Genomic DNA, 26,714 nt, shown 5'->3' with positions numbered 1-26,714 from the left:
CCTCGAAATGGCAGGGCTCTTGTGAGCGATGCAGCTGTCGATCATGTTCGGCAGTCATTTCAACGGAGTCTGTCCAAATCAACTCGTCAAGCATCACTTGAACTTCAAGTACCGCAAGCAAGTGTGGTGAAGATTCTTCATGAAAGGTGTAGGTTGCATGCTTACAAAGTGCAAATCGTGCAATCCTTGCAGCTGAATGATTTGCTGACATTTGATGAATTTGCAGCTGAGATTCTCAACAGGATTGATGACGCTAACGATTACTTAAATCGCTTATGTTTTACCGATGAATCCACCTTTCATATCAGTGGAATGGTAAATAGGCATAATGTCCTTATATGGGTTTGAGTCTCCATATGCTACTGTACAGTTACAGCGAGACAGTGAATAAGTGAATGCTTGGTGCGGCCTTGTGCATAAGAAAGCTTTTGGACTGTTTTTCTTAATGGAAAAATCCATTACCACTAACATATACTTAGATGTTTGGCAACAGTTCATTGCCCCACAATTAGAAAAATGTCAACCATGGATAATTTTCCAGCAAGATGGAGCAATCCCCCCCCCGCCCCCACCCCACTGGGCTTTGATAGTGCGTGATTTCCTGGATGAAACATTTCTGGATCGGTGGATTGGAAGGAACGGTCAAACACCGTGGCTATCCCGCTCTCCAGACATTATGCCCCTTGACTTTTTTTCTGGGGCTATATCAAGGACAGAGTCTTCGTCACACCAGTTGCTGACTTCAACGAACTGAAGGCTAGGATACAATCTGCTGTGGCTACTGTGACAGAACACATGTTAAGAAACACTTGGTGGGAACTGGAATACTGGCTTGACATTCTCAGAGCTACCAAGGGAGCACACGTTGAGGTTTACCAACGTAAGTGGTCTTAACAATTTACATTTGATGCCATTACATAGATTAGTGTTAAGGGTTTTTTATGTTAAACGGTTATTCTGTAATAAATTGTTATAATTACGGCAAGACTTTGTGCTCAGCTTGCCTATTTATTGGCAAATGCTATATGTGCAAAAATTACTTTTGGTGTATATCACAGCATATATATAAAATGGTACTTCAGATTTGTTATCTTTGATAGCAGAACAAAGAAATGTGTGTTCATTAAAGTTTTTAATTCTTTAATGATCTGTTTGTTTAGAATAATGCCAGGCCATTTTGTAAAATATGTAAAAATTTCTATTTGTTCCAAATATTTAGTAAAGCACCATTTTTGGCAATATATAGCACTAATAGGATTCTGCCATGTCACTGGCTGTGTGGTTTTGTTCTTTCAAGACAAATTCATGCCATATAGGGTCAGATGTCTCTTAAATCTTGTTTTGAAATTTCATCCAGTTTGTCCTGTGTGAATTTTCTTTCAGTTATTGCATTTTAACTTGTATACAGGCAAATGTGCAAATTTACAGGATTGTTCTATGTTAAGACAAATTTGTGATAAGTGTGTTCAGTGCTCTGAAGCTTATTTTTAGGTTGCTATTCTGGAGCGCAACTCTGATTTTATCTGAAATTTTTCCCAGTGGGGTATGACAGTGAAGTCTGTATATTTCCCATAATTTGCCCTTGTTGGCGTAATGCTGGCATTCATCTTTTAAACTTGTTTGTAGTTTTCTGGTATAAATTTGGTAACTATGGTGATGTTGTAACGATTGTATTTTTTGCTATATTTCTTAAGTGTTCAGATGATAGCCAATGGATACTTCATTGTTCTCTCTCTCTCTCTCTCTCTCTCTCTCTCTCTCTCTCTCTCTCTCTCTCTCTCTACACACAGGTTCATAAATAAGCTTTTTTTTGTGTGGTTTTGCATGACGACCTGTTATGTATTATATAATCTGTTGTTGCTGTTTTTGGTATGTTGAATTTGTGTGTTGTTCCATCTCTTGTGATTTCGGGATCAAGAGAATTTGTTTCATTGTCTTATTCACGTTCAATTGTAAAAACATCTTTTATATAGGTTATTTCCTTGAGTGGAAGGTGTCCATTTCCTTTCAATCCTTTCAAATGAAATTGTCATGTACGTATGTGCAGTAGTATTGAACTATATTTGTCCATTGTGGATTGTTAAAAAAAAATTCTCCATATGGTGATGAAAAATATTAGCGTACCATCATGGCAATGTCCCATCGCTAAACCATGCTCTTGTATATGTAGATGGTTGTTGATCTTAAAGTAGTTACGGAAGTGTCGAGCTGGAGAGCACCACACACACGTTGTAGAAGTAACCTCCTTTATCAACAACTGATAACTTTTAATAAAGAAAAATACAAGTTTCAGTATAACCATAGCAGTCAGTTGAGGCTGCTTAAGCTATTGCACATCTTTTTTTGATATTTATCTGGTGTGTACAGTACTTAGACAATATTGTCTCACCTTCAGGTACCTATTCGGTGTGGTTCATGAATCAAATACCAGAAGTACCTTAAGTGCTGTTACATTATGGGAAGTACATGATGTGCTTCACACTGCTGTTAAAGTGTTCGCAGCATTAGTCGTGAAGCATGCTTCACAGGTGCACGAAAATGAGACAGAAGTCTTGAAATAGATTATGCATACTGTGCATACATGAGCCAAACATAATAAAATTTAAAAAATTAAGACTGTAAGAAAATTCTCTTTTGTTGAAATTATTGAATTATTAACAGCTAAAAGTCTTGTGGACGTTTGCTACATAACCAACATCTAGAAAATAATGATTCTTTCTTTTCAGATGTACCAGCGTGGCTGAAATCACTTCGCCTGCACAAATATGTCAGCCTTTTCTTGACACTGACGTATGAGGAGATGATGGCACTGACTGAAGAGTGGCTGGCTGCGAGAGGTAAAGGCTTTTTATTATTTAAAATTTGATGTGAAGAACTCTGATAATTTTGAAGTGGATATTATAAGTAAAGTATCTTAGTTTTACTTTACATAAATTTAAGGACTACTGATGGCCTTGGGAGAGCCAGTCCTGACAAAACTCTACCATCTGGTGAGCAAGATGTATGAGACAGGCGAAATACCCTCAGACTTAAACAAGAATATAATAATTCCAATCCCAAAGAAAGCAGGTGTTGACAGATGTTAAAATTACGGAACTATAAGTTTAATAAGTCACAGCTGCAAAATACTAACGCGAATTCTTTACATTCGAATGGAAAAGCTGGTAGAAGCCGACCTCAGAGAAGATCAGTTTGGATTCCGTAGAAATGTTGGAACACGTGAGGCAATACTGACCTTACGACTTACCTTAGAAGAGGGATTAAGGAAAGGCAAACCTATGTTTCTAGCATTTGTAGACTTAGAGAAAGTGTTTGACAATGTTGACTGGAATACTCTCTTTCAAATTCTAAAGGTGGCAGGGGCAAAATACAGGGAGCAAAAGGCTATTTACAATTTGTACAGAAAGCAGATGACCGTTATGAGTCGAGGGACATGAAAGGGAAGCAATGGTTGGGAAGGGAGTGAGACAGGGCTGTAGCCTATCCCCGATGTTATTCAATCTGTATATTGAGCAAGCAGTAAAGGAAACAAAAGAAAAATTCGGTGTAGGTATTAAAATCCATGGAGGAGAAATAAAAACGTTGAGGTTCGCCGATGACTTTGTAATTCTGTCAGAGACAGCAAAGGACTTGGAAGAGCAGTTGAACGGAATGGACAGTGTCTTGAAAGGAGGATATAAGATGAACATCAACAAAAGCAAAACGAGGATAATGGAATGTAGTCGAATTAAGTCGGGTGATGCTGAGGGAATTAGATTAGGAAATGAGATGCTTAAAGTAGTACAGGAGTTTTGCTATTTGGGAAGCAAAATAACGGATGATGGTCAAAGTAGAGAAGGTATAGAATGTAGACTGGCAATGGCAAGGAAAGCGTTTCTGAAGAAGAGAAATTTGTTAACATCGAGTATAGATTTAAGTGTCAGGAAGTCGTTTCTGAAAGTATTTGTATGGAGTGTAGCCATGTTTGGAAGTGAAACATGGACGATAAATAATTTAGACAAGAAGAGAATAGAAGCTTTCGAAATGTGGTGCTACAGAAGAATGCTGAAGATTAGATGGGTAGATCACACAACTAATGAGGAGGTATTGAAAAGAATTGGGAAGGAGTTTGTGGCACAACTTGACTAGAAGAAGGGATCAGTTGGTAGGACCTGTTCTGAGGCATCAAGGGATCACCAATTTAGTATTGGAGGGCAGCGTGGAGGGTAAAAATCGTAGAGGGAGACCAAGAGATGAATACACTAAGCAGATTCAGAAGGATGTAGGCTGCAGTATATACTGGGAGATGAAGCACGTTGCACAGGATATAGTAGCATGGAGAGCTGCATCAAACCAGTCTCAGGACTGAAGACCACAACAACAACAAATTTCTGGGTCTGTTTTCAGTTGGAAACAACTTTAAAGGTTCTTTGTCATTGCTAAATTCAGTAATCAATTTGCAACACAACTTACCAAATTTTGTTTATCCTATTGTGAAATTTGATCATCAAAAACACTTAAGTGTCAGATTTCCATCAACGATTAAACCTGCTTCACTTGGATCTTTGAGAGTCCCTTCTGTTTAGGAAGAAGGGATGCAGCCATTTTCTTGAAAACAGAAAACTGTGTGTCAATAGCTTGGTGACTTAATAGGTGTTGAACTACAAACCAGTCTCTTCAGATTGAATAAAATGTTCTCAGGCTCCCATTGATGTTGGGTGGTTAAAATGCGAGGAGCTTTTGATGCATTACTCATTGGCCGCTGTCAGGTGAGATGACTGCCGTTGGTGGCTGGTGCACCTTAATATAATCTAGCAGCTGGCTGGGACATCACTGGCAATTATATTACTGCATGGCTTCTGTAGTGCAGAGACATTCGTATTGTAGTTCACATGTTCCATCATTAGTGTTATCCATGTCAGCAGGAAAATTCACAGTGCTGTATTCATTGTGTAGTGTTGGAGGCTATTGCTCATAGCCCTGGAGAGTTTGGTGTGGTATTTCGTTTTGTGATGATGGGGCTCATTGTGCAGTGTGTTTTGTCTGCTGTTTCACTTGTGATCAGGCACAGAATTGCACTGTTATGCAGACATTGGTAAATTCTTTAGCAATATCTGAAACAGATGATATATCCCATGAGCTGAGTCACTTACATAAGATCTTCAGGAACAACAGCTACAATATTGTCCGAATAAATGAAGAACCGAAATAAGACCCGACGAGGAGCAAGAAAATGAAATTGCGTGTTTGTCACACTGTGCCGTCATGTCCGGTAAGATACTTGCAGAAGACACACAGAAAGTCGCACATGACTGTCAAATATCCAGCAATTACTCGGACTGGGAAAGACGTGGCAGATCGCAGAACACTTGATATTTACAAAATACCTTCTAAGTGCTGCAAGTCTTATGTCTTTGATTGGCTACACTACCCTGAAAAATCTGCATTAGCTGAGCATGATCTAGAAAACTGTTCCCGCAGAGAATTCGATGATGCCTTTGTTGTGGCTTGCACTAATTGCTTCTAAGACATTATAATTAAAGAAGCCATTCAAATAAAACACTGGCAAATGTTTTAATAGAAACTGAGACCTACAGCTCTGAATGGCATAAAACTCTACCACAAAGTTGAAGTGGTTGCAATGTACGCAGAGTAAAAATGTGGCCATATATGGCAATATTGCAGCCCTCAATTGTGGCACAGCCAGCAGCTGATGTGTAGAAGGGTGTACCATGTGCCCCGGTTACTGCACACAAACGGCCAGTGGCCGCCCAGGTTTACCACCTGCCCCAAGTAGTAAACATGGCAATGGGCGAAGGGTGCTCAGTTAAAAGCTCGGAGCATTTCAGCTACTACATGTCACTGGAAGTCTGAGAGCATTTTATTCTGCATTCTTACAGTCTGCTTACATTGTTTACCAAAATTATAGATACAGTAACATGTGCTTCTCACTCACCTGGTAAATTATGAAATACTTACATCACAGTTTGCGTTCCAGAAGGGCCAAACATCTAAACAGATTTTTGTATGTTCACTGAGCACCCAAAAAATGGAGGTAAGATTCCAGATGATAGTATCGTGAGCTTGTGTGCGAAACTAATGTAATTTTTAGATTATACACATGTGTCTGACAAATGACCTGTAGTAATAAATGTATTGAGTAAAATTTCAAAAATTCATCAGACACTGCTCGAAATGGCATACAATACAGAGTGTTGTTGTTAGGATAATTGTTTAATTTGTATCTTCTTAAACCTCAAACCTGAGCTACACCTTGAGAAGCGATATAGTTAAGGTATCCAACTTGAAATTGATCACTTGAAAAGGTTTTGCAGTTGTTTGTGAAGGTTTCTTTTTCATTTCAAGTTTATTGATATTTAGTGCCCCCCTTTTCCCTTAAACACATATATAGTAAGGAAAGTTCTGGCAGAATGTAAATAACTCGGGAGTAAACGAGACTGTTCACCAAATAGCAGAGGCAGAAGAGAGAACCTGTTAAGAATTATTCTGAAAGCTTTGTCGAGCTACTATTTGCACAAAATGTGGGACATGATTAAATTGGCAATTGTGCATTTTCTACTTCTCGCAGCATAATGAATAGTCCATTAAATTTTGGGCATGCAGCTACGCAGATAAAATTTCTTCCACTGATATTTCGGCTGCGTATCATCTGGCCATCCTCGAAGTGAGTCACAAGACTGACAAGGTGCCCAGGGCGGGGCCCTAAATGTTCCACCATGGCAGTATTGCACATGCGGGTCACAGACACTGGTCAGCAGCAAAGAGAAACGCTTACGCATGCACTGCCTGTGGCGAAGGGGTGCAGACATTAAATTCGCTTATCAATATATGTTTGGCGGCAGCGACACTGTGATGACTTCTCTGCAGTTTAATTACCTCTGGAACTGGATTCCGTGTTTTTTTTCCAAATTAAAAACATTATCCCTCAGTATTAAATTATTATTTAATCCAATCTCTATAGCTTCCTTGAAGAGAGAATCCCAAATGGAAGAGGTGGATGTTAAAATCTTCACATCACTGTAGTAAATGGTCTGCCCTGTACCAATGAAATGTTCAGCCACAACTGACTTATCTGACTGTGATAAGCATGTGTATCTTAATGTTCCACACATCTCATGAACAGTGCGTGTTGTGAGACCTATGTATGGACTTCTCCCAATTTCCGAAAGAAATCTGATACATATCCACCTTACGAAGCAATAAATCATACTTTACAGAATTGAGTAAACCTGCAGTCTTCGTGGGAGGCCAGAAGATCGCCTTAACACAGTGTTTCCCGAGAATACATCCTATCTTTGAGGAAAGAGCACCCACGTAGGGCAGAAATACACTTGATCTGAAGGAATTACTATCTTCTTCCCCCCATCACATAACTGCATTCTAGTTTTTATGTTGGATGCTCTACGAATTTGTTGTGGAGAAAACCCGTTCCCTTTAAAAATGCTTGTGAGGTATGCAAGCTCTTCTTGCAAACTATCTTTATTGAATATACAGTGTGCCCTACACACTAAGGTCTTAAGAACATCAATGGCCTGTGAAGCTTGATGGCAGTTACTGGCATGTAAATGTAGATTTGTATGTGTTGGTTTACGATATACGGCATGTCCTAATGTGCCATCAGCTTTACGGCAAATGACAACATTCCAAAAGGAGGCAGCTGTCTTTTTCTATTTCCATAGTAAATTTGATACTAGCATGGATTGAAATCAAATGCTCAAGAAATAGATATAATTCGTCTATACTGTGCAGCCATACTGCAAATGTGTTTTCTACGTACCCCCAGAAGATCATTGCTTTTTAAAATTTGATGAGTCCAGTGCCTTGTCCTCGAAGTCTCCCATGAATAATTTAGCTACCAGAGGGGAGAAAGGGCTTCCCATAGCAACTCCTTCAAACTGCTCATAAAATTCACCATTAACCTGAAAATAAGACAACATAAGACAACAAAAACACATGTTCATATAAGGCCGTGATGTTCTTACCAAAACGTTGGCTGATTAGAGAGAGAGAGAGAGAGAGAGAGAGAGAGAGAGAGAGAGAGAGAGAGAGAGAGAGAGAGAGAGAGGGGGGGGGGGGGAGAGAGAGAGGGGGGGGGGGAGAGAGAGAGGGGGGGGGGAGAGAGAGGGGGGGGGGAGAGAGAGAGGGGGGGGAGAGAGGGGGGGAGAGAGGGGGGGGGGAGAGAGGGGGGGGGGGAGAGAGAGGGGGGGAGGGAGAGGGGGGGGGAGGGAGAGGGGGGGAGGAGGGAGGGAGAGGGGGGGGGGGAGGGAGGGAGACTTTTAAAGGTACCGTGGTATATAATGATACCACGTCAAAACTAATGAGCAAGACCATACTATTTAGTCTGACATTGCTAAGTCTCTGAATAAAATCCATAGAATTACGAATCCAGTGACTACATTTTCTTAACAGTGGTTTTAACCAGGAAGCTAAATATTTGGCAGAAAAATATGTTGGTGAACCAGTAGTGCTCATTACAGGCCTCACACACGCATCCTCTAGACGCTCATTCTTATCCATCTTGTGAACTTTGGGGAGCCGATAAAGTCTCAGTAGTACTGCATCTCGAACTTTTAAACTCATTAAGATTTCCTTTGCTAGTGATGTAGCGTTAAGCAAGGTAGCAGTCTTTGTCACTTGTTGGTAAGCTCTTTGTTAATCTTCTGGTATGCACCAGAACTAAGTAGACTGCATAACTTTTCCTTATAGACTTCCTGAGGCAAAATGACAGTACCATTACTTTTATCAGCATGTAGGATGACTGTGTTAGTATCTTCAAGCAGCTTTCGTATCTTGAATCTCTCTTCTTTGGAAACATTAATTCTTTGTAGGTGATGTTTCATAATTGCTCAGCAGCTTCCATGTCTAATTTCTTCAGCTGAATCCTCTGATAGCTGTCAGACAGCTTTCTCAGCGACACTGATGAAAGATGATATCAGCAAAGTTTTAAGAGTGGGGGCAAAATTTAGCCCTTTACTTAAGACAGATAAACTAACTTCATCCAGATCCTAACCCCATCAAATTTATGACAGGACGTCAAATAACAGTCCATCTGAGAAGGCTGGTCTAACAGGCTGTACTTGGCAATCTGTCTTTTTGTAGCCACTTTGCCATCTCAGTCAGACTCACTCTGAGGATGACCGGACATATGCAACCGAAATATCAATGGAAGAAATTTTCTTTGCACTGCTACATGCCTGAAATTTAATGGACTATTCATTACGTTGCGAGAAGTTGAAAAAGCCATAGAGTACCTCTTCGGGAAGGAGATGGTTTTGAGGGGTCATAGTTTGGACATATTTCAACACCAGAGAGCAAGACTATTGATCTCCTTGAGTTTCTTACTGAAGTGCCAGGATCATGGAGTTGTTCCAAAATTTGCAAAGTCGGTTCATTTTGTCAAAAACACTGCAATAAATAGAATTTTACATAGGGCTGGATCTGCTATTGTCAGAGAAATAATTCATTTTACTCAGCGGAATTTGGACATTTTTTCTGAACACATGTATCATTTGCATTTGAAAATAGCAGCTGTTTTATTTCCTGACTAATGGATTGATGACTCAACATGGGCTAAGTCTGACTGGCTTTGCAAAGTGGTTACAGAAAGACAAGTTGCCAAGTATAGCTGATTAAACCAGCCTTCTCAGGTGGACTCTCTTATTCAACGTCCTGTCATAAATTTGATGGGTAAGAATCTGGATGAAGCCACATTATCTGTCTTAAGTAAAGGGCTAAATTTTGCTCGTGCTCTAATGACTTTGCCGAGATCGTCTTTCATCAGTGCCACTGAGGGAGCTGTCGGACTACTATCAGAGGATTCAGCAAAAGAAATCTGACATGAAAGCTGCTGAGCAATCACGAATGATCATCCACAAGACAGAGCGATTAGAAGTATTAAAGCTGCATGAGGATACTAACAGTCATCCTACATCCTGATAAAGGTAATGCTACTGTCATTTTGCTTCGGGAAGTCTATAAGGAAAAGTTATGTGGTCTACTTAGTTCTGGCGGATACCAGAAGATTAACAAAGACTCTACCAACAAAGCGACAATAATGACTGCTGCCTTGCTGAATGCTTCATCACTACAAAGGAAGTCAAAAGAAGTTTAAAAGTAAGAGGTGCAGTACCACAGAGATTTTATCGGCTTCCTAAAGTTCACAAGATGAATGAGGATGAGCATGTAGAGGATTTGTCTTTGAGGCTTACAATGCGCACTGTTGATTTACCAACATATTTATGTGCCAAATATTTAGCTTCCTTATTAAAACCATTGGTAGGAAGATGTAGTCACCACATTCATAATTGTATGGATTTTATTCACAGACTTGGCAATGTCAGGCTAAATAGTACGGATGTGCTAGTTAGTGTTGATGTGGTTTCACTGTGCACCAAGGTGCAAAGGACTCTCTGTAATCGACCAACAGTTTGTTGAGAACATCATGGTCTTATTTGAACATGTGCTTTTGTCATCTTTTTTCATTTTAATGGTGAATTTTATGAGCAGATTGATGTCTCCTCTCCTCTCTGGTAGCTAAATTCTTCATGAAATACTCAGAGGACAAGACATTGGAATCGGCAAGTTTTAAACCAATGATCTTCTGGAGGCACGTGTACAACATGTTTGTAGTATGGTCACACAGGGTGGATGAATTGCATCGAGTTTTGAGCATTTGAATTCTATGCATGCTAGTTTCAAATTTACTATGGAAATATAAAAGACGGCTGCCTCTCTTTTTGGATGTTATCATTTGCTGTAAAGTTGATAGCACATTAGGACATGACACGTATCATAAACCAACACATACAAATCTATATCAACATGCCAGTAGCTGCCATCACCCTTCAGACCATAGGTGTCTGTAAGACATTAGTGTGTAGGGTGCACTGTATATCCGATAAGTGTGCAAGGAGGGTGCACATACCTCATGAGCATTTTTAAAGCGAATGGGTTTTCTCCACAACAAATTCATAGAGCTTGCAATGTAGGTATGTAATGGGGAAGAAAATAGTAATTCTGTCAGATCAAATGCGTTTTTGCATTATGTGGGTGCTCTTTCCTTGAAGATAGGCCGTATTCTCGACAAACACTGTGTTAAGGTGATCTTCCGGTCTCCCATGAAGAAGGCAGCTTTACTCTGCTTTGTAAAGGACAATTTATTGCTTCATAAGATGGGTGTGTATCAGATTCCGTGCAGAAATTGTAAGAAGTCATACATAGGTCAAACAACACACACCATTCGTGAGAGATGAGTGGAACATCAAAGATACACATGCTTATCACAGTCGGACAAGTCAGCAGTGGCCGAACATTTTATTGAAAAAAGGCATTCTATGAACTACAATGATGTGAAGATTGTAACATCTGCCTCTTCTGTTTGGGATTCTGTCTTCAAGGAAGTTGTAGAGATTAGCTAATAATTTAATAAATGGGGATAATGGTTTTAATTTGAACAAAGCAGGGAATCCAGCTCTTGGGGTAATTAAACTGTAGAAAAGCCGTGATGATGTCGCCGCCACCAAACATACATCGATAAGTGAATTGAATGTGTCTACGCCTTTGCCACAAGTGGTGCATGTGTAAGCATTTCTCTTTGCCGCTGACCAACGCCTGTGAGCCGCACGCGCAGGTCCGCCGCAGTGGAGCACTTAAGGCCGCACTTGGCACCTTGTCGGTCTTGAGTCACTCTGATGAGGCTGGCCAGAAGATACACAGCCAAAATATCGGTGGAAGAAATTTTATTTGCGTGGCTGTATGGCCAGAATTTAATATATTGAACTTGACTATCATTTTGCATAATTTGCTAAAAGATAAGCTATTAAAATTTTATAATTCATTTAATTTAAATCATAGTGCACCTCATTCAAACTGCTTTAACTTCTGTAACTCTGCACGGCTCACTATTCCTCGGGGTTTCCAAAAATCTCTGAGTACTAAACAAAGTTTTTACATACATCATATGATTGCAGTACACAAGGGGCAGCCAAGTTACATTGACAGATATATAAGGAGCATGGTACAGATTTTGGTAACACAGGTATGTGTGTATAGAGGAGTGCTTTCTATTGGGAATTTGGATGGAAAAACTCAAACTTTAACTGCTGTGCCATTTGTCTGTTAGACATGGTCGACAAGAGGTCAGAGAGTCCTGTGGGTGCCAAACTTCAGTATGGAAGACGGGAAAGAGGAACAGTGAGGTCCAGTGTTGTTTTTGACCACAGGAGTAGTGCCAGGAAATGAAATTCGTGCCTGAATGTTCACTGTGTTGAACACACTGACAGGAGAGAGTGTTTGTGTGGAATGAACAACTTCAACAAGGTTGGATGTGACTGAAAGACAGGCCAGGACAGGCTCACTGTGTCACAAAGACAGAAGGTGGACAGGGGAAGAAATTCAGCTTGTGTTGAGCATCGGTTACAGTGTTGCTCGTGCCACCATGACAGAGCATCTCAAGTTCCCGAAAATCTGTGCACAGTGGGTTCCCCACAGCCTGACATAAGAGCAGAAGTTGAACAAAAACTAGATGCCGCTGCAGCACCTGGAACTGTATCACAGAGAGTATCGTTTCCTGTCCAGTTTTATCGTGGGAGATAAAATATCGTGTCATTTTGAGCTGGAGAGCAAGCACCAGTGCCAGCAATGGAAGTGCACGGCTTCACCCACACTATAAAAAAAATTCTAGCCATGCACACCACCCTGGGAAAGTCATGACCACCTTTTTCTTTGATGGCAAGGGCCCCCTGCTCGTAGACTTTTTGGAATGTGGTACTACAGTAAACTCTCAGTGGTGTGTGGACACTTTGCAAAAAATTGGAGTGTGCCAGAAATGTCGAAACACCCAGCAATGTTGATGGATGGCATCATTCTGTTGCACGATAATGTCCACCTACATGTTGCTATTGTTGTTTTGGGTAAAGCGCAGAAGTTTTGCTTTCTGCCTGTCACAGAGAATTGCTACTTTAATTGTCTGCTGATGATGTGTAAGTGTGTGACATTATATAGACACCTGTGTGTTGTGGGTGCTCCACACTTGTGTGTGTGTGTGTGTGTGTGTGTGTGTGTGTGTAATATTAAAATTGCGATATTGTTTTCCTAGTAAAAAGTATCTTTCAAGAAATTGCCTTTACTTACTTTCTTTTTCTCTCACACACACACACACACACACACACACACACACACACACACACACACACACACACACACTTTGACAAGTTATAAGTAAGGCTCGCATTTTCATTTCTAGGTGTGACGAAGGGAGCAAGGCACAAGATTGTGATGTCGGTGCGGAAGCTGCGGGAGCGCGGGTCGCTCTTGCGGCAGGTGGAGCGCGAAGTGACGGAGGGGGGACCCGCTACCCTGGGCCCGGCCCTCGATGAGCTCAAGACTGTACTCTTGTCCCCCATAAAGCCACAGCCACCCGCAGCTGCAGCGGAGGACGCCAGTAACACTGACGAGGAGGGTACCGATGATAGGGAGTTGGACGTGCCCACTCAGTTCACGAGGTGCATCGGGAAAGGTGAGTTCACAAATCTGTTCGTATTGATTTTGTATTATGGCATAAAAATAGGTCAAAAATAACATTCCTGTAATGCTGTGTCACTTTTGGTAGTAATAGTCAGTGACTGTTGTCAGTGACGAGTATATTTGGTTTTTCCTTTTTGTTATGTCGTTAAGTCTACTCGTGTCATAGATTACAACCATTAACTATTAGCAGTAAGAGAGACAAAGCTCAACAAAAAATGTTAGTTTTAAACTGTTCCTGGCTGAGCGGTTCTGGATGCTTCAGTCTGGAACCGCGCGACCGCTATGGCTGCAGGTTTGATCCTGCCTCGGGCATGGATTTGTGCGATGTTCTTAGGTTAGTTAGGTTTAAGTGGTTCTAAGTTCTAGGGTACTGATGACCTCAGCAGTTAAGTCCCATAGTGCTCAGAGCCATTTTTAACCTGTTTCTACGTCATATAACCTAAAATATTGGGCGTGAAAATGGCATAAATCTGAAATTACAACAAAACAATAAAGTAGTTACAGCTAAAACCAGACAGGACTTTATTTAAATGATGAGACAACGGTTAATTTGAAATGTTAGGTACAATTATTACTAGTTGCCATGTTATGTTCAACAAGCATGTACAAAAAGTGATTAAATCATATATAATATGCTGTACACAGATGATGAAAATGTTTTGTTTTTTGTTGATGTCATTGGGGGCTTATAAAATGGTATGAAGTGTGCTTGGCAGTTGTTCCTCGTGCAGGACATTTAGTATCTGCAGGATTTCAAACTGCCATATAATAACTATGGATTGCTTCACCCAGAATTGTTGCCATAACACTGTTTGGCTTTGCGGATCCAAACAATTGTTTGATAATGCGTAAGACACCAGCCAGACACAGTTTTGTGTAGAGTATAAAGATGCTTCATTTTCTATTTGTTTAGCCACAGGATTATTCTTTTAAATATAAGATACTTAATTGTACAACCTGAGCACTGATTTTTGCTTAGTAAAAGAAAAGGTAGACTTAAAACACACATGATTGATATGTGTGTTCTTTGTTTGGGCTAATTGTTTTCAGCGGCTGTAGCTCTGTACAATAGTGTTTCTTGCCTGGCAGTAATTGGTGTATAAGAATGTGTTTCACAATACTATTTAAGGCCTATTTCCACATTTATTTGTTCAGACAGCTTCTTCTACATGGCCAATGGAGAACAGATTCTCCACCCTATGCTGTAATGACATTCCACCTCACTGTTACACATGGAGTCCATTTTGTCATTTAAATAACTTGGACCTCCTGAAGAAAATGAGTAAACTAGTATCCGCTGTAAATAAACAGTAGGTTTTGGTTCTAGACTGTACTAAAAATTGTGTTCAGCATAGTGAACCCAATTAAACTTCAGAAAATGCTGCATTGTTCTATAATATGTGTAGTCCCAATCTGTCACAAAGAGTTGTAGCCTTACATTGAAAGACAATGGAGTCGTTAAGATGTAAGACAACATTAGTCTCAAATTACAATTTAGACACAAGAAAGTCAGAGCAGTATCTTCTCTTTCATCTTGGTAACAGGTGGTGCAGGGAACTTCATGAAACATTTTCGGTCTTAAAAAGATCAGAAATTCTGCAACTAGGCATATGAAGGGGCCGATGAATAATCATAAACATTACTAAAGTAAGAAGCAGTAATAGTAGAGCTTATTAATGCCAAAAATAAAATTACATAACATAATGGAAATTCCAGGGCGGTCACCCAAACGTATTTGGGTGTCTGTGTGAAAGTCTGCGCTATTGCTGAAAAAGAACTAATGCTCAAAAGCAAAATTCACAGTTTGTTTTTCCAAAGGCAGTATGGTAAAGTTTCCACACTGCTGATATGTGAAAGAGTGGGAAAAGAAGTTGTCAAAACACTTCAAAACAGCAAAATTTTGCTGTACAAAATATATATGAACAGACAGATCAATCAATATTTAGAAGGCAATGGATAGCACGTTTTTCACATTACCCAGTGTTTAATTCCCTTTCTTGCAAGGGGACTTCAGACTGGCAGTCTTTGGTTTTGAAGCATTGTTAACTAAAAGTCATCTGCAGTATATTTAAGCATAAATTGGTAACTGATTGTGTAGTGTTAGTGTTGTGCTTCAGAAATCATTCAGTCAGATTTCCCTAGTAGCATTTTTTACTTTTGTTTATAAGTTCGGTATTTATTATCAGATGGTTTGGGCTTAATTTGTGTGTGTATATTAACAGCATAAATGCCAAGTTATATGTGCGTAAATAGGAAATGATGTTTTTTGTCCGGTTCACTTCATCTCGTGGTGTGCTTCAGTGTGCTCAAAGATGCTGGGCGGTGTGGGAGGCAGGCCGGATCCCGAGTGTGCGGGCCACCTGGTGCAGCTGGTGTACCTGCTGGACCGTGCCGTTACCCACGACGCCTTCCCCCCACACCACAAGCGCCGCCTGGCCCAGTGGCGCAGCCGCGTCCAGGACGCGTGGCGCTGTGTGCCGCTGCCCCTCCCACCCCCTCCGCCGCCTCTCCCTCCTTCGCCGTGCATTTCTGGCCCCGTGGTGTCGGGTCCGGGCCAGCACCAGTCGGGAGGGCTGCGAGCGAGTGGCAAAAACAGGTGAGTCAATTTGCGAGTGATATCTGTCTGTCATCTGTCACAGTGGCGACGTAAAGCGTGCATTCGTAGTACACCTACGTACTTACTCCTTAATCCACTGTGCAGTGTATGCAGAGGGTGTCTTGTACCACTGATGGTCAGTCCCTTGTGTATTCCACTTGCAAATGAAGCTAGGGAAAAACTACTGTCTGTGTGCCTCGAGGCCCTGAATGTGTGATGCACGTCATTGACAATAGGAATTTTTTACAGTTAGCATAGTAAGTTCCCTAACCTTTCGGACAGTGTTTTTCAAAAAGATCATCATCTTTATTAAGCATCTCCTTAATACTGGCATGTTAATCGAACATACCAATAACGAATGTAGCAGTGTGCCTTTGGAATTGCCTCAGTATGTTTCTTTTACTCTGGACTGGTGGGGATGCAAAGCATTAGAGCAGTACTCAGCATTCTCTAGCGTGGGTGTTCCTTATGCATTCTGCATTATAAATGAGTTACTTCCACCATAATTTCCCCAATAAACTCAGTCAACTATTTGCTTTCCCTACAACCAACGCTTCATGCTCTTTCCATTTGACATCATTTTGCAATGTGATGCCTAGCTATGTAACAGACATGACGGTGTCAAATAGCATGCCACTAACATTATAACAAAAATAATTAATTATAAATAATATAATATAAATGGAGAGAGCAGAAGAGTTGAAGGAAGAGGGGTGAAGAAGGATTGGAGAGGTTTAGGGAAAAGTCTCCCAGAATCCTGGGTCATGGGAGATTTACCAGATAGGATGAGAAGGAAAGATTCCGGAAAAATGCAATGACCGACATGACTTGCACCAGCAATTCAGCAGTTACATCACAGCATGACATATGACAAACTTGTTCCAGCTACTACCTGTTGCACTAAAGATTGTAGTTACTAGCGGAACTAGCTACTTATAATTGTTTCATCTGAATAAAGATGGACAAACATTCTTTTTATTTATATATTCAGGCCTTCTGTGGATCAACGGGGCATGTTTGAGAACATTTTTCAACTTTATTGACTTATCGTAAGTTGTGCCCCTCCCAACCCCCACCCCTAATCCCCCTTTTCCAATATTTTTTCCTCATACAGTTTGTCAGATCAGTTTTTCTGTGCCAGCATCAAGACTGAAATTCACTCGACATCCTCAGAAAAATATGGGTCCATTCAATATAACTCTTTGTGCTGTTCCATTTGTGCCAAGTTTATTTTGGAGGCCGATTATGTGTTTGTAGACAGGCATGCAGTGGCGGCGTTGACGATACACGTCGACGAGGCATAGTGCTTCAATGCTGTTGCAGATAGAGCTCACAGCGGAATGATTTCGCTGGCGTGTGCTGCCCACTTATATATGGAGCGAACGACCTTGGTAACGTTAATGCAGATGCTAAGGGACTTAGACTCTGCAGGCACCAGCGAGAGAGCGTTATCATGGATGCATGCTGTAGTAGCTCTAGCAGCGCACGTCTGCTGGTGCACCGGCCTGGCTCCGAGCCAAGCGGGTTGCGTCACCGACTGGCTAGGCGCTCAGCGGGCAGTGCGGCACTATGCTTTGTTATTTTTTCAAACTGTTGCATTCTTGAGCCGCAGGTTCGAGATGTACCCTTGTCCGGTTAATGGCTGACGCTACAGATCACTTTATTAATAATTATAGTACAATGTTACATCACCAGTTAGTTACATTTTCAGCAAGTACACCAAGACCTTTCATCCACACATGTATTTTTTCATCATTACTAACTTTACGACAGGAGCGAGTATACAATGTAAAAGGCATATTACTATATACATAACTAGGTCTAGATTGGGACTTAGCATCTATTGCACAATGCCAGGTCTTGCCTCGTCTGATAGATGCTAAGTCCCAATCTAGACCTAGTTATGTATATAGTAATATGCCTTTTACATTGTATACCCGCTCCTGTCGTAAAGTTAGTAATGATGAAAAAATACATGTGTGGATGAAAGGACTTGGTGTACTTGCTGAAAATGTAACTGTAACTGGTGATGTAACGTTGTACTGTAATTATTAATAAAGTAATCTGTAGCGTCAGCCATTAACCGGACAAGGGTACATCTCGAACCGGGGGGTCAAGGAGGCAACAGTTTGAAAAAATAACAAAGCATAATGCCGCACTGTCCGCTGAGCGCCTACTTGGCTCGGTGCCAGGCCGGCGCACCAGCAGACGCGAGCTGCTAGAGCTACTACAGCACGCGTCCATGATAACGCTCTCTCGCTGGTGCCTGCAGAGTCTAAGTCCCTTATCATCTGCATTAACGTAACCAAGGTCGTTCGCTCCGTATATAAGCGGGCAGTGCACAAATGGAACAGCACAGTGTTATATTGAATGGACTCATATTTTTCCGAGGATGTTGAGTGAATTTCAGTCTTGATGCTGGCACAGGGAATACTGGAAATGGATGGTTTACTCTAGCTATCGTCCGATGTGAGAATGCCTTTCTACCTGGATTGGAATCATTTGCCAACCGTGATATAGAAAGCTTACACGTAGGCATCTTTGGCACCCCGAGTGACTGCCACTAATAGTGATGTATCCTATACAGTAATCTTAAGAGTTGTAGCACCTCTGGTGCCCCTCTCAGCTTGGTGGACCAACTGGTGGCTTGTTGCTTGGGCCTTAAGCTGCCCTGTGGAACACGTAACTTCTGATTTTCCGATAATTTTTCATTCAGAGTGCCGTTTCTAAATGCCTTACAGAGACAGAGGAACAGTAAATGTCTAGATAAATGACACACACACACACACACACACACACACACACACACACACACACACACGTAAGTTATTGCACTGCAATACATAAAGCTGTACAGCAACATGTTGGATGTGCTTGCGGACAGATACAACTAGGCAGTGGTCTCTCGAGGCATGCATTACTGAATACAATATCGACAAGACTATGTATGTCCTGGGCGCCACACTGTCAATTACTGTAGTAAACACTTGTCCCTATGTGAAGGCTATAGGAGACCCCTCTTGTAGACTGAATCTCGCTGGATAGTCTCCAGTACAAACTGTAGCTACGAACAGCAACTCTGGACTCCGTTCGTACTCAAACTGTTGTACGCCAACACGGAACGTGAATCCCATTGCACCTGCGGCTGCTGCTTATCATAATGCAGAAGTCTGTCTCATTGGTGGCAGCTTGGAGATTGCCAGTTGGGCCATGAACCTCCTCACTTTCATGTAGTACCCGTTGCTACTATGATGTCAAGGGGAGGGGGAGGAGGTGTGGATGCAACAAGCTATGAGGGCACAGAAGCAGTCTGTAGCTGGTGCCAAGCCCCTGCTCGTGCCTCAACATTTGCCTTGTGACCGTCTCAGAATGCCAGCCGGAATGAGGCGGAGGGCACACACCTGCATCTAACCCCTTCACGATGTCGACCTGCAGTGGCATCGTGATGTAGAATGGTGGCCCCTGGGTAGGCTGTGATGTGAAGTGTAAAATTCCCACATGTCTGTTGTCGACTCGGTGTTGGCTGAGGCATCGCGTCCGGGTCCACGTCCACAGGTTCGGGGCCCGGTTTTGGTGACAGAGGACGCCAGGCCACTGGATGGATGCACACTGCGTCATCTGGGAAGGAAACAAATCTGTAAACAAAGACTCGGCGGCAAAATCGCCCATATTACAAGGGCGAAGTTGGTTCTGCTGCCACTGCTGCTGCTGGACTCTGTACAAGAAACGTGGAACTCCCTAATGATTGTACTCTCAGGTCATCTGAAAAAAATTTGTTGATTAGCTTCATACAGTGCCCAAGTGGGCACAGTATGCACTGGCCACCTTACTGCATGCAGCAGCTGAAGCAGTGTGCGGTGGTGTTGCCCGGGAGCAACTCTGCTAGTGAAGAGTGGTTGTGGAGCTGGGTGCAGTAAGACAAAAGGGAGAGCAGCAGAGCTTGCTCCCATGTGTGATGGGTGCATAGCTTGTCCATTTGCTGTTTGAAAGTGTGCATGAAGTTCTTCACTTCCTCCTTGATTGAAGTTGAAATGGTACACTGATGATGTGACAAATGTCATTGCTTGTACAAAAGTGCTCAAATTCTTCGAACACAAAGTGGGATCCGAGGTCAGTTACTAGCAACTGTGGAATACATTCAATGCAAAGTATGAACTGCAGAGACTGGAGTGTGCAATGAGTCATGGACACGACAAAAGGAAACTTGCTGTATATATGTTGTTGTTGTGGTCTTCAGTCCTGAGACTGGTTTGATGCAGCTCTCCATGCTACTCTATCCTGTGCAAGCTTCTTCATCTCCCAGTACCTACTGCAACCTACATCCTTCTGAATCTGCTTAGTGTATTCATCTCTTGGTCTCCCTCTACGATTTTTACCCTCCATGCTGCCCTCCAATGCTAAATTTGTGATCCCTTGATGCCTCAAAACATGCCCTACCAACCGATCCCTTCTTCTAGTCAAGTTGTGCCACAAACTTCTCTTCTCCCCAATCCTATTCAATACCTCCTCATTAGTTACGTGATCTACCCATCTTATCTTCAGCATTCTTCTGTAGCACCACATTTCGAAAGCTTCTATTCTCTTCTTGTCCAAACTAGTTATCGTCCATGTTTCACTTCCATACATGGCTACACTCTACACAAATACTTTCAGAAACGACTTCCTGACACTTAAATCTATACGCGATGTTAACAAATTTCTCTTCTTCAGAAACGATTTCCTTGCCATTGCCAGTCTACATTTTATATCCTCTCTACTTCGACCATCATCAGTTATTTTACTCCCTAAATAGCAAAACTCCTTTACTACTTTAAGTGTCTCATTTCCTAATCTAATTCCCTCAGCATCACTCGATTTAATTTGACTACATTCCATTATCCTCGTTTTGCTTTTGTTGATGTTCATCTTATATCCTCCTTTCAAGACACTGTCCATTCCGTTCAACTGCTCTTCCAAGTCCTTTGCTGTCTCTGACAGAATTACAATGTCATCGGCGAACCTCAAAGTTTTTACTTCTCCATGAATTTTAATACCTACTCCGAATTTTTCTTTCATTTCCTTTACTGCTTGCTCAATATACAGATTGAATAACATCGGGGAGAGGCTACAACCCTGTCTCACTCCTTTCCCAACCACTGCTTCCCTTTCATGCCCCTCGACCCTTATAACTGCCATCTGATTTCTGTACAAATTGTAAATAGCCTTTCGCTCTCTGTATTTTATACCTGCCACCTTCAGAATTTGAAAGAGAGTATTCCAGTTAACATTGTCAAAAGCTTTCTCTAAGTCTGCAAATGCTAGAAATGTAGGTTTGCCTTTTCTTAATCTTTCTTCTAAGATAAGTCGTAAGGTTAGTATTGCCTCACGTGTTCCTACATTTCTACGGAATCCAAACTGATCTTCCCCGAGGTCCGCTTCTACCAGTTTTTCCATTCGTCTGTAAAGAATTCGTGTTAATATTTTGCAGCTGTGACTTATTAAACCGATAGTTCGGTAATTTTCACATCTGTCAACACCTGCTTTCTTTGGGATTGGAATTATTATATTCTTCTTGAAGTCTGAGGGTATTTCGCCTGTCTCATGCATTTTGCTCACCAGATGGTAGAGTTTTGTCAAGACTGGCTCTCCCAAGGCTGTCGGTAGTTCTGATGGAATGTTGTCTACTCCCGGGGCCTTGTTTCGACTCGGGTCTTTCAGTGCTCTGTCAAACTCTTCACACAGTATCTTATCTCCCATTTCATCTTCATCTACATCCTCTTCCATTTCCATAATATTGTCCTCAAGTACATCGCCCTTGTATAAACCCTCTATATACTCCTTCCACCTTTCTGCCTTCCCTTCTTTGCTTAGAACTGGGTTGCCATCTGAGCTCTTGATATTCATACAAGTGGTTCTCTTCTCTCCAAAGGTCTCTTTAATTTTCCTGTAGGCAGTATCTATCTTACCCCTAGTGAGACAAGCCTCTACATCCTTACATTTGTATGTACAAATGTAAGGCTGTATATATGTCGGTGACAATAGGCCATTGAATGTTCAAGTAGGGTCCAGCAAAGTCCAAATGAATGTGCTGTCAAGGCGCTTCCAATTTTGGCCAATCAAAGAAATTTATGTGAGGAGCTGCCTGGTGTTTCGCACAAGCATGGCACTGTGCATTCGTCTGTTCTTTTTGAGCGTCCATGCCGAACAAAGTGCAATTTCTGCAAGCTAATTGTTTGGACCAGCTCCAGTGACCCTGGTGGAGCATGCTGAGTAAATGTCTCTGTAGAACGTTTGGGATCACCACATGTGATTGTTCTGATTCGCTGCATAGCAAAATAACACATTGGAACACTGAAAAGTCATGCCGACGTGCAGGGTATCGGGCAGATCACCAGGTTGATGATTTGTTTCACTGAGCGAGGCCAACCCGTGCAGATGTATTGCAACAAAATCTGAAAGTCCGGGTCTGCTGCTGCTGCTTCTGCTGCCGCCTGGGTGACCTTCCTGTGATAGAAAGGAAATTGGTCCAGTGTGTTCAACTCCTGTGAATTGATGAATCGATGACAACATATGATTCCAATGTGTAAAAGCCTGCATCCGGTTCCACAGGAAGATGCAAGAGTGTGTTTACTTGACTTGCTTGGATGTGGGCGTGTAAATTATCTCATGCTGATAATGCAAGAGAATAAGAACCCACCTTTGCAATTTGTATGCAGTGCAGTTTGGAATAAGCGTGGCCCGTTTTAAAATTGACTGCAGCAGTTCGTGTCAGTGACTAAGTAGCATTGCCTTCGACACAGGTATTGGTGGAATTTATGCAGTCCATAAATGATTGCAAGAGCCTCCTTTTCTATCCGTGAGTAATTGTTCTGAGCCTTGTTGAGAAGTTTGGATGCAAAAGCCATTGGTCTGCCTGGAGAACTAATTCTGTACGAAAGTACCGCACCGATCCCATATGAGGATGCATCCGTGGTCAAGGCAACTGATTTACCAGGACTGAAATGGACTAGACAATGATCACTGAGCCAAATCTCTTTAGATTTCTGAAATGCAATGTCACATTTCTGGAACCACACGAAAGGTACATTTTTATGTCGAAAACGATGTAGGGGTGCTAAGATTTGAGCTGCATGAGGAATGAAGCGGATATAGTAGGGCATCTTCCTTACTTCTGACAATTCAGATTTTTTGGAGGCTGAAGTCACGAATAGCCTGCAAGTGACTGCTTCGGATGAACACATTGGGAGTGGATTACATTACCTAGGTACTCAAGTTTGTCTAGAAGAACACACACTTGTCTTTGTTTGAAGTGTTGTCAGAGGCAGGCCTCAAATGTAACAGAGTACGCAAATTACTTGCCCTACTGCTGTGTGCCCTGGTACCATAATTTTATCCAAGTACTTTGTACTTGCAGGCACAAATGCAGTTAATTGTTTCAGATTGTCGAAAGATCGCTTGTGCAGATGTGTTAAAGTAAGGCAAGTGAAGAAATTTGTTGAGTCCCATGTTTGTATTAATTACAAAGACCCTTGTAACTCTTCATGTAATGGAATCTGCAGGTAGGCATCGTGCAGATCAATCTTGGAAAGCAGCGACCCGCTCCTAAGAGGTCCATAAGCTCGCCAGGTCACGGCAGTGGGATGAATCGGCTACTGCTTGCAGATTCTCTGTCACATTAGTCTGTGGAGACTCTAAATTTACCTGAAGGTTTCATCATGAAAACTGACGGAGATGCTCATAAACTGGCGGTGATGGGTGCAATGGCGCCTTTTTCCTGACACTGCGCAAGTTCCTTTGCAACATGTTCACAGGCCACATACGGTACCACATGAACTCTGCAAAAGTGCAGCTGTGCATTGTCTTTTATCATCACATGGGGAACGAAACTGGTAGCTTAACCTAAGCCCTCGACAGAGAAACCTTTAAATTCGTCACACACCTGAGCAATACTGTCGCCAGAGTTGAACAAAGTATCTGCTAGCACATTGTCTAAAACACACCGCCAAACAAGTCAGTTGAGGCTAAAAATATTAGCACTGGCCAGCGAACCCCACAAAGCCTAAAACGACATAGTCTTTTGCAAATTTTGACAGATGGTACGGAGCCTACAAGATCCTAAAACCAAAATATCCCGTTCATTATACACTGTCATTGTAGTTGTCGACATCTGTAACTTGAAGTTTGACAAGTAGGTCATAAGTAGTGTGATTTAGCAATGACACTGAAGCACCCATGTCTAACAGAAACTGAAAACTTTGACCAGCAATAACAAGATTTCCACAAAAAGTTTGTTGGAGTGGCGTTGCACTGAGGAAACTACTGATTATTTGTATTGCACAGTTTCATTGTTAAGATCTACACTAGCTTCACAACTTGGCTCAGAATGAACACGAACTTGAAAGTTCGGAGTTACGTGAGCATTTGTTGCGAGTGGAAGTCGCACCTGCAGACAAACAGTTCGAATGCGCCTATTCTTACCACATGCAAAATAAGTTGCGTAATGTGAAGGGCATCAGTCACATTTGTGAGGTTCGAAAAAACACCGGCAAGATTTCACACAGGTAGATTTCCGGCCAGGTCATTTACATGGCGAACTGTGGTGTACCTAGCTGGGCCGCCGTGTTTGCCTTTGCAGTGGGGTGCTCGTGTTGCTGTGGAGTGTTCTCTTGGGGTGGGGCAACGGCACAAATGTTCCCTACTTGCAAACTATCAACTGTACTATAACATGACTCTTGAAAGACAGTCTTCAAAACCTGTTGCAACTTGGGGGTCTGTATTTTAAGATTTGTTCACGGATTTTACTATCTGCCACATTTTCAGTTATAATGAGTCATAAGTCACTATAGTATTTTCCACATTCACACTTAGATTTGCACTGTCATGCGAGACCTTGCAAATCTGTCGCACATTGCTTGTACATTTGATGTGGTTGTTTTTCGAGCCTAAAGAATTTAAATCTGGCAGCCACCACTTCGATCTTTTTACAGTAATATTTGTAGAGTGCAAGAGTGAGCTCCTCGTAGCTAACTAGTTCGGGTCTCGTAGTACGGAATAATACACAAATGCGGTAAATGGTGACACTGACAATGGACAGAAAAAAAGACTGGGTCAGAGTACATTGAATTTGGCAAGCGACCAAGTGTGCTTCAAATTGTGACGAATATTCCGACCAGTCTTCCTTTTCTTTTTCAAACTGTCGAAATGGAGACAGCAGTGAAGGTTGTGCAGCTTGTGGTGGTGCAGTGGCAGAGTCCGTATCTCAGCTGCTGCTCTCTGCGTTTGGATGAACCCCTTCATCAGTTCTGTAATTTGATTCATTGACTGCATCTGTAACTGAAAAACTGATTTAGATTGAGGGGTGGTGCCACAGCATTCGCATTTGTTGCACCACTAATTGTGAGGCAGGCAGATGAGGGGGTTTGGAACAGCGAGTCTGACATGGTAAAAAAAAAATTGCAGATACAAACACGCGAGAAATCCTAAAGCGTAACTTGTCGACTGTGGCAGCACAGCAAGTAAATAGAAAAAATGAAGAGCACGAACTTGTAACTGAAAATATCCACAAGCACTAAAAGTTAACGAACAGACAAGCAAGGAACAGCAAAGTGACAGAGGAAATGATACAGTGCAATGAGTTCCGAATTATTGTAGCCAGATGATGATACAGGTTGTCCAGGTAGAATGGCTCGCACGTGTCGTATTAAGTTTAGATGTGGAGTGAGGAACTGTGATAATGCAAACAAGTTAGTGACACACAAATGTACACTTTATTGCACAGCGATACTTAACTAAAGTTACACAGCAACTTGTTGCATGTGTTTGTGGACAGATACAACTAAGCAGTGGCATGTCAAGGTTGTGTTGCTGTTGACAGTGTCAACAATACTGTCTGTTCTGGGCGCCACGTTGTCAATCCCTGTAGTGAATGCTTATCCCTATGTGAAGGCTGTAGGCAGCTCCACTTGTAGACTGTCTCACAGGCTAATCTCCACTGTAAACAGCAACTGTGGAACTCTGTGCTCAAACAGTTGTACACCAACACTGAATATGAATCCCGCTACTGCCTATGGCTGCCGCCTATCACAATGTGGAAGCCAATCTCATTGGCGGCAGCTCAGAGATTGCCGTTGGGGCTGCACTTGGGGGTGGTGACGAACATTGAGGGACTACCCATGGTGCCATTCGGAAACTGTCTCTGGTTGACGTGTTCTAAAAATTCTTAACTATCCTGTTTCCATTCGTGCAAACCACATGGCCACAAAACATCATTCTACATTTTCTTATTGCTAAATTTAGTTGTTAAGTTTTCTTCTACTAATCTTAATTATGCCATCCTGTATTCACTATTGTTTTACTGGCTCCAATATGTATTGTATGCTATTCCTATTTCTTTTCCATGTTTCCTGCTTCTTCTGTCTGTCAAATCTAGGTATTTGGCTGTGTATAAATATCCTGGTTTTATTACTGGAACATAGTGCTGCAATACTTGCACGAAAGGATATCTATATCTTAATACAATAAGGCAGCTTCAAATTTCTATCAGTCGCTTGTTAGGTTGGATTTGAATTTTCTATGATGTGCACTGGGTAAAACTTGACTCTTAACTATGTTACAC

General features: G+C 41.8%; 1 protein-coding gene and 1 non-coding gene across 2 annotated transcripts in view; both read left to right on the top strand.

Annotated features, from left to right (window-relative positions):
- The window catches only part of LOC124716716 (protein Smaug homolog 1), a 99,708-nt gene that overhangs the window by 64,085 nt on the left and 8,909 nt on the right, over nucleotides 1-26,714 (top strand). The window contains 3 exon segments of the mRNA XM_047243259.1: nucleotides 2,727-2,837; nucleotides 13,244-13,516; nucleotides 15,826-16,120. Of these exon segments, the coding sequence (XP_047099215.1) occupies nucleotides 2,727-2,837; nucleotides 13,244-13,516; nucleotides 15,826-16,120 (679 nt within the window).
- LOC124717561 lies at nucleotides 14,235-14,360 on the top strand. The gene has a single exon (XR_007005810.1). It is a non-coding gene; the product is annotated as a small nucleolar RNA SNORA79 (small nucleolar RNA).

Source organism: Schistocerca piceifrons, chromosome 9 (genome assembly GCF_021461385.2).
Source record: "Schistocerca piceifrons isolate TAMUIC-IGC-003096 chromosome 9, iqSchPice1.1, whole genome shotgun sequence".
In the NCBI taxonomy this organism is placed as follows: Eukaryota; Metazoa; Arthropoda; class Insecta; order Orthoptera; family Acrididae; genus Schistocerca; species Schistocerca piceifrons.
The sequence above is the reverse complement of the archived record's forward strand: the minus strand, read 5'-3'. Positions and strand labels throughout refer to the sequence as shown.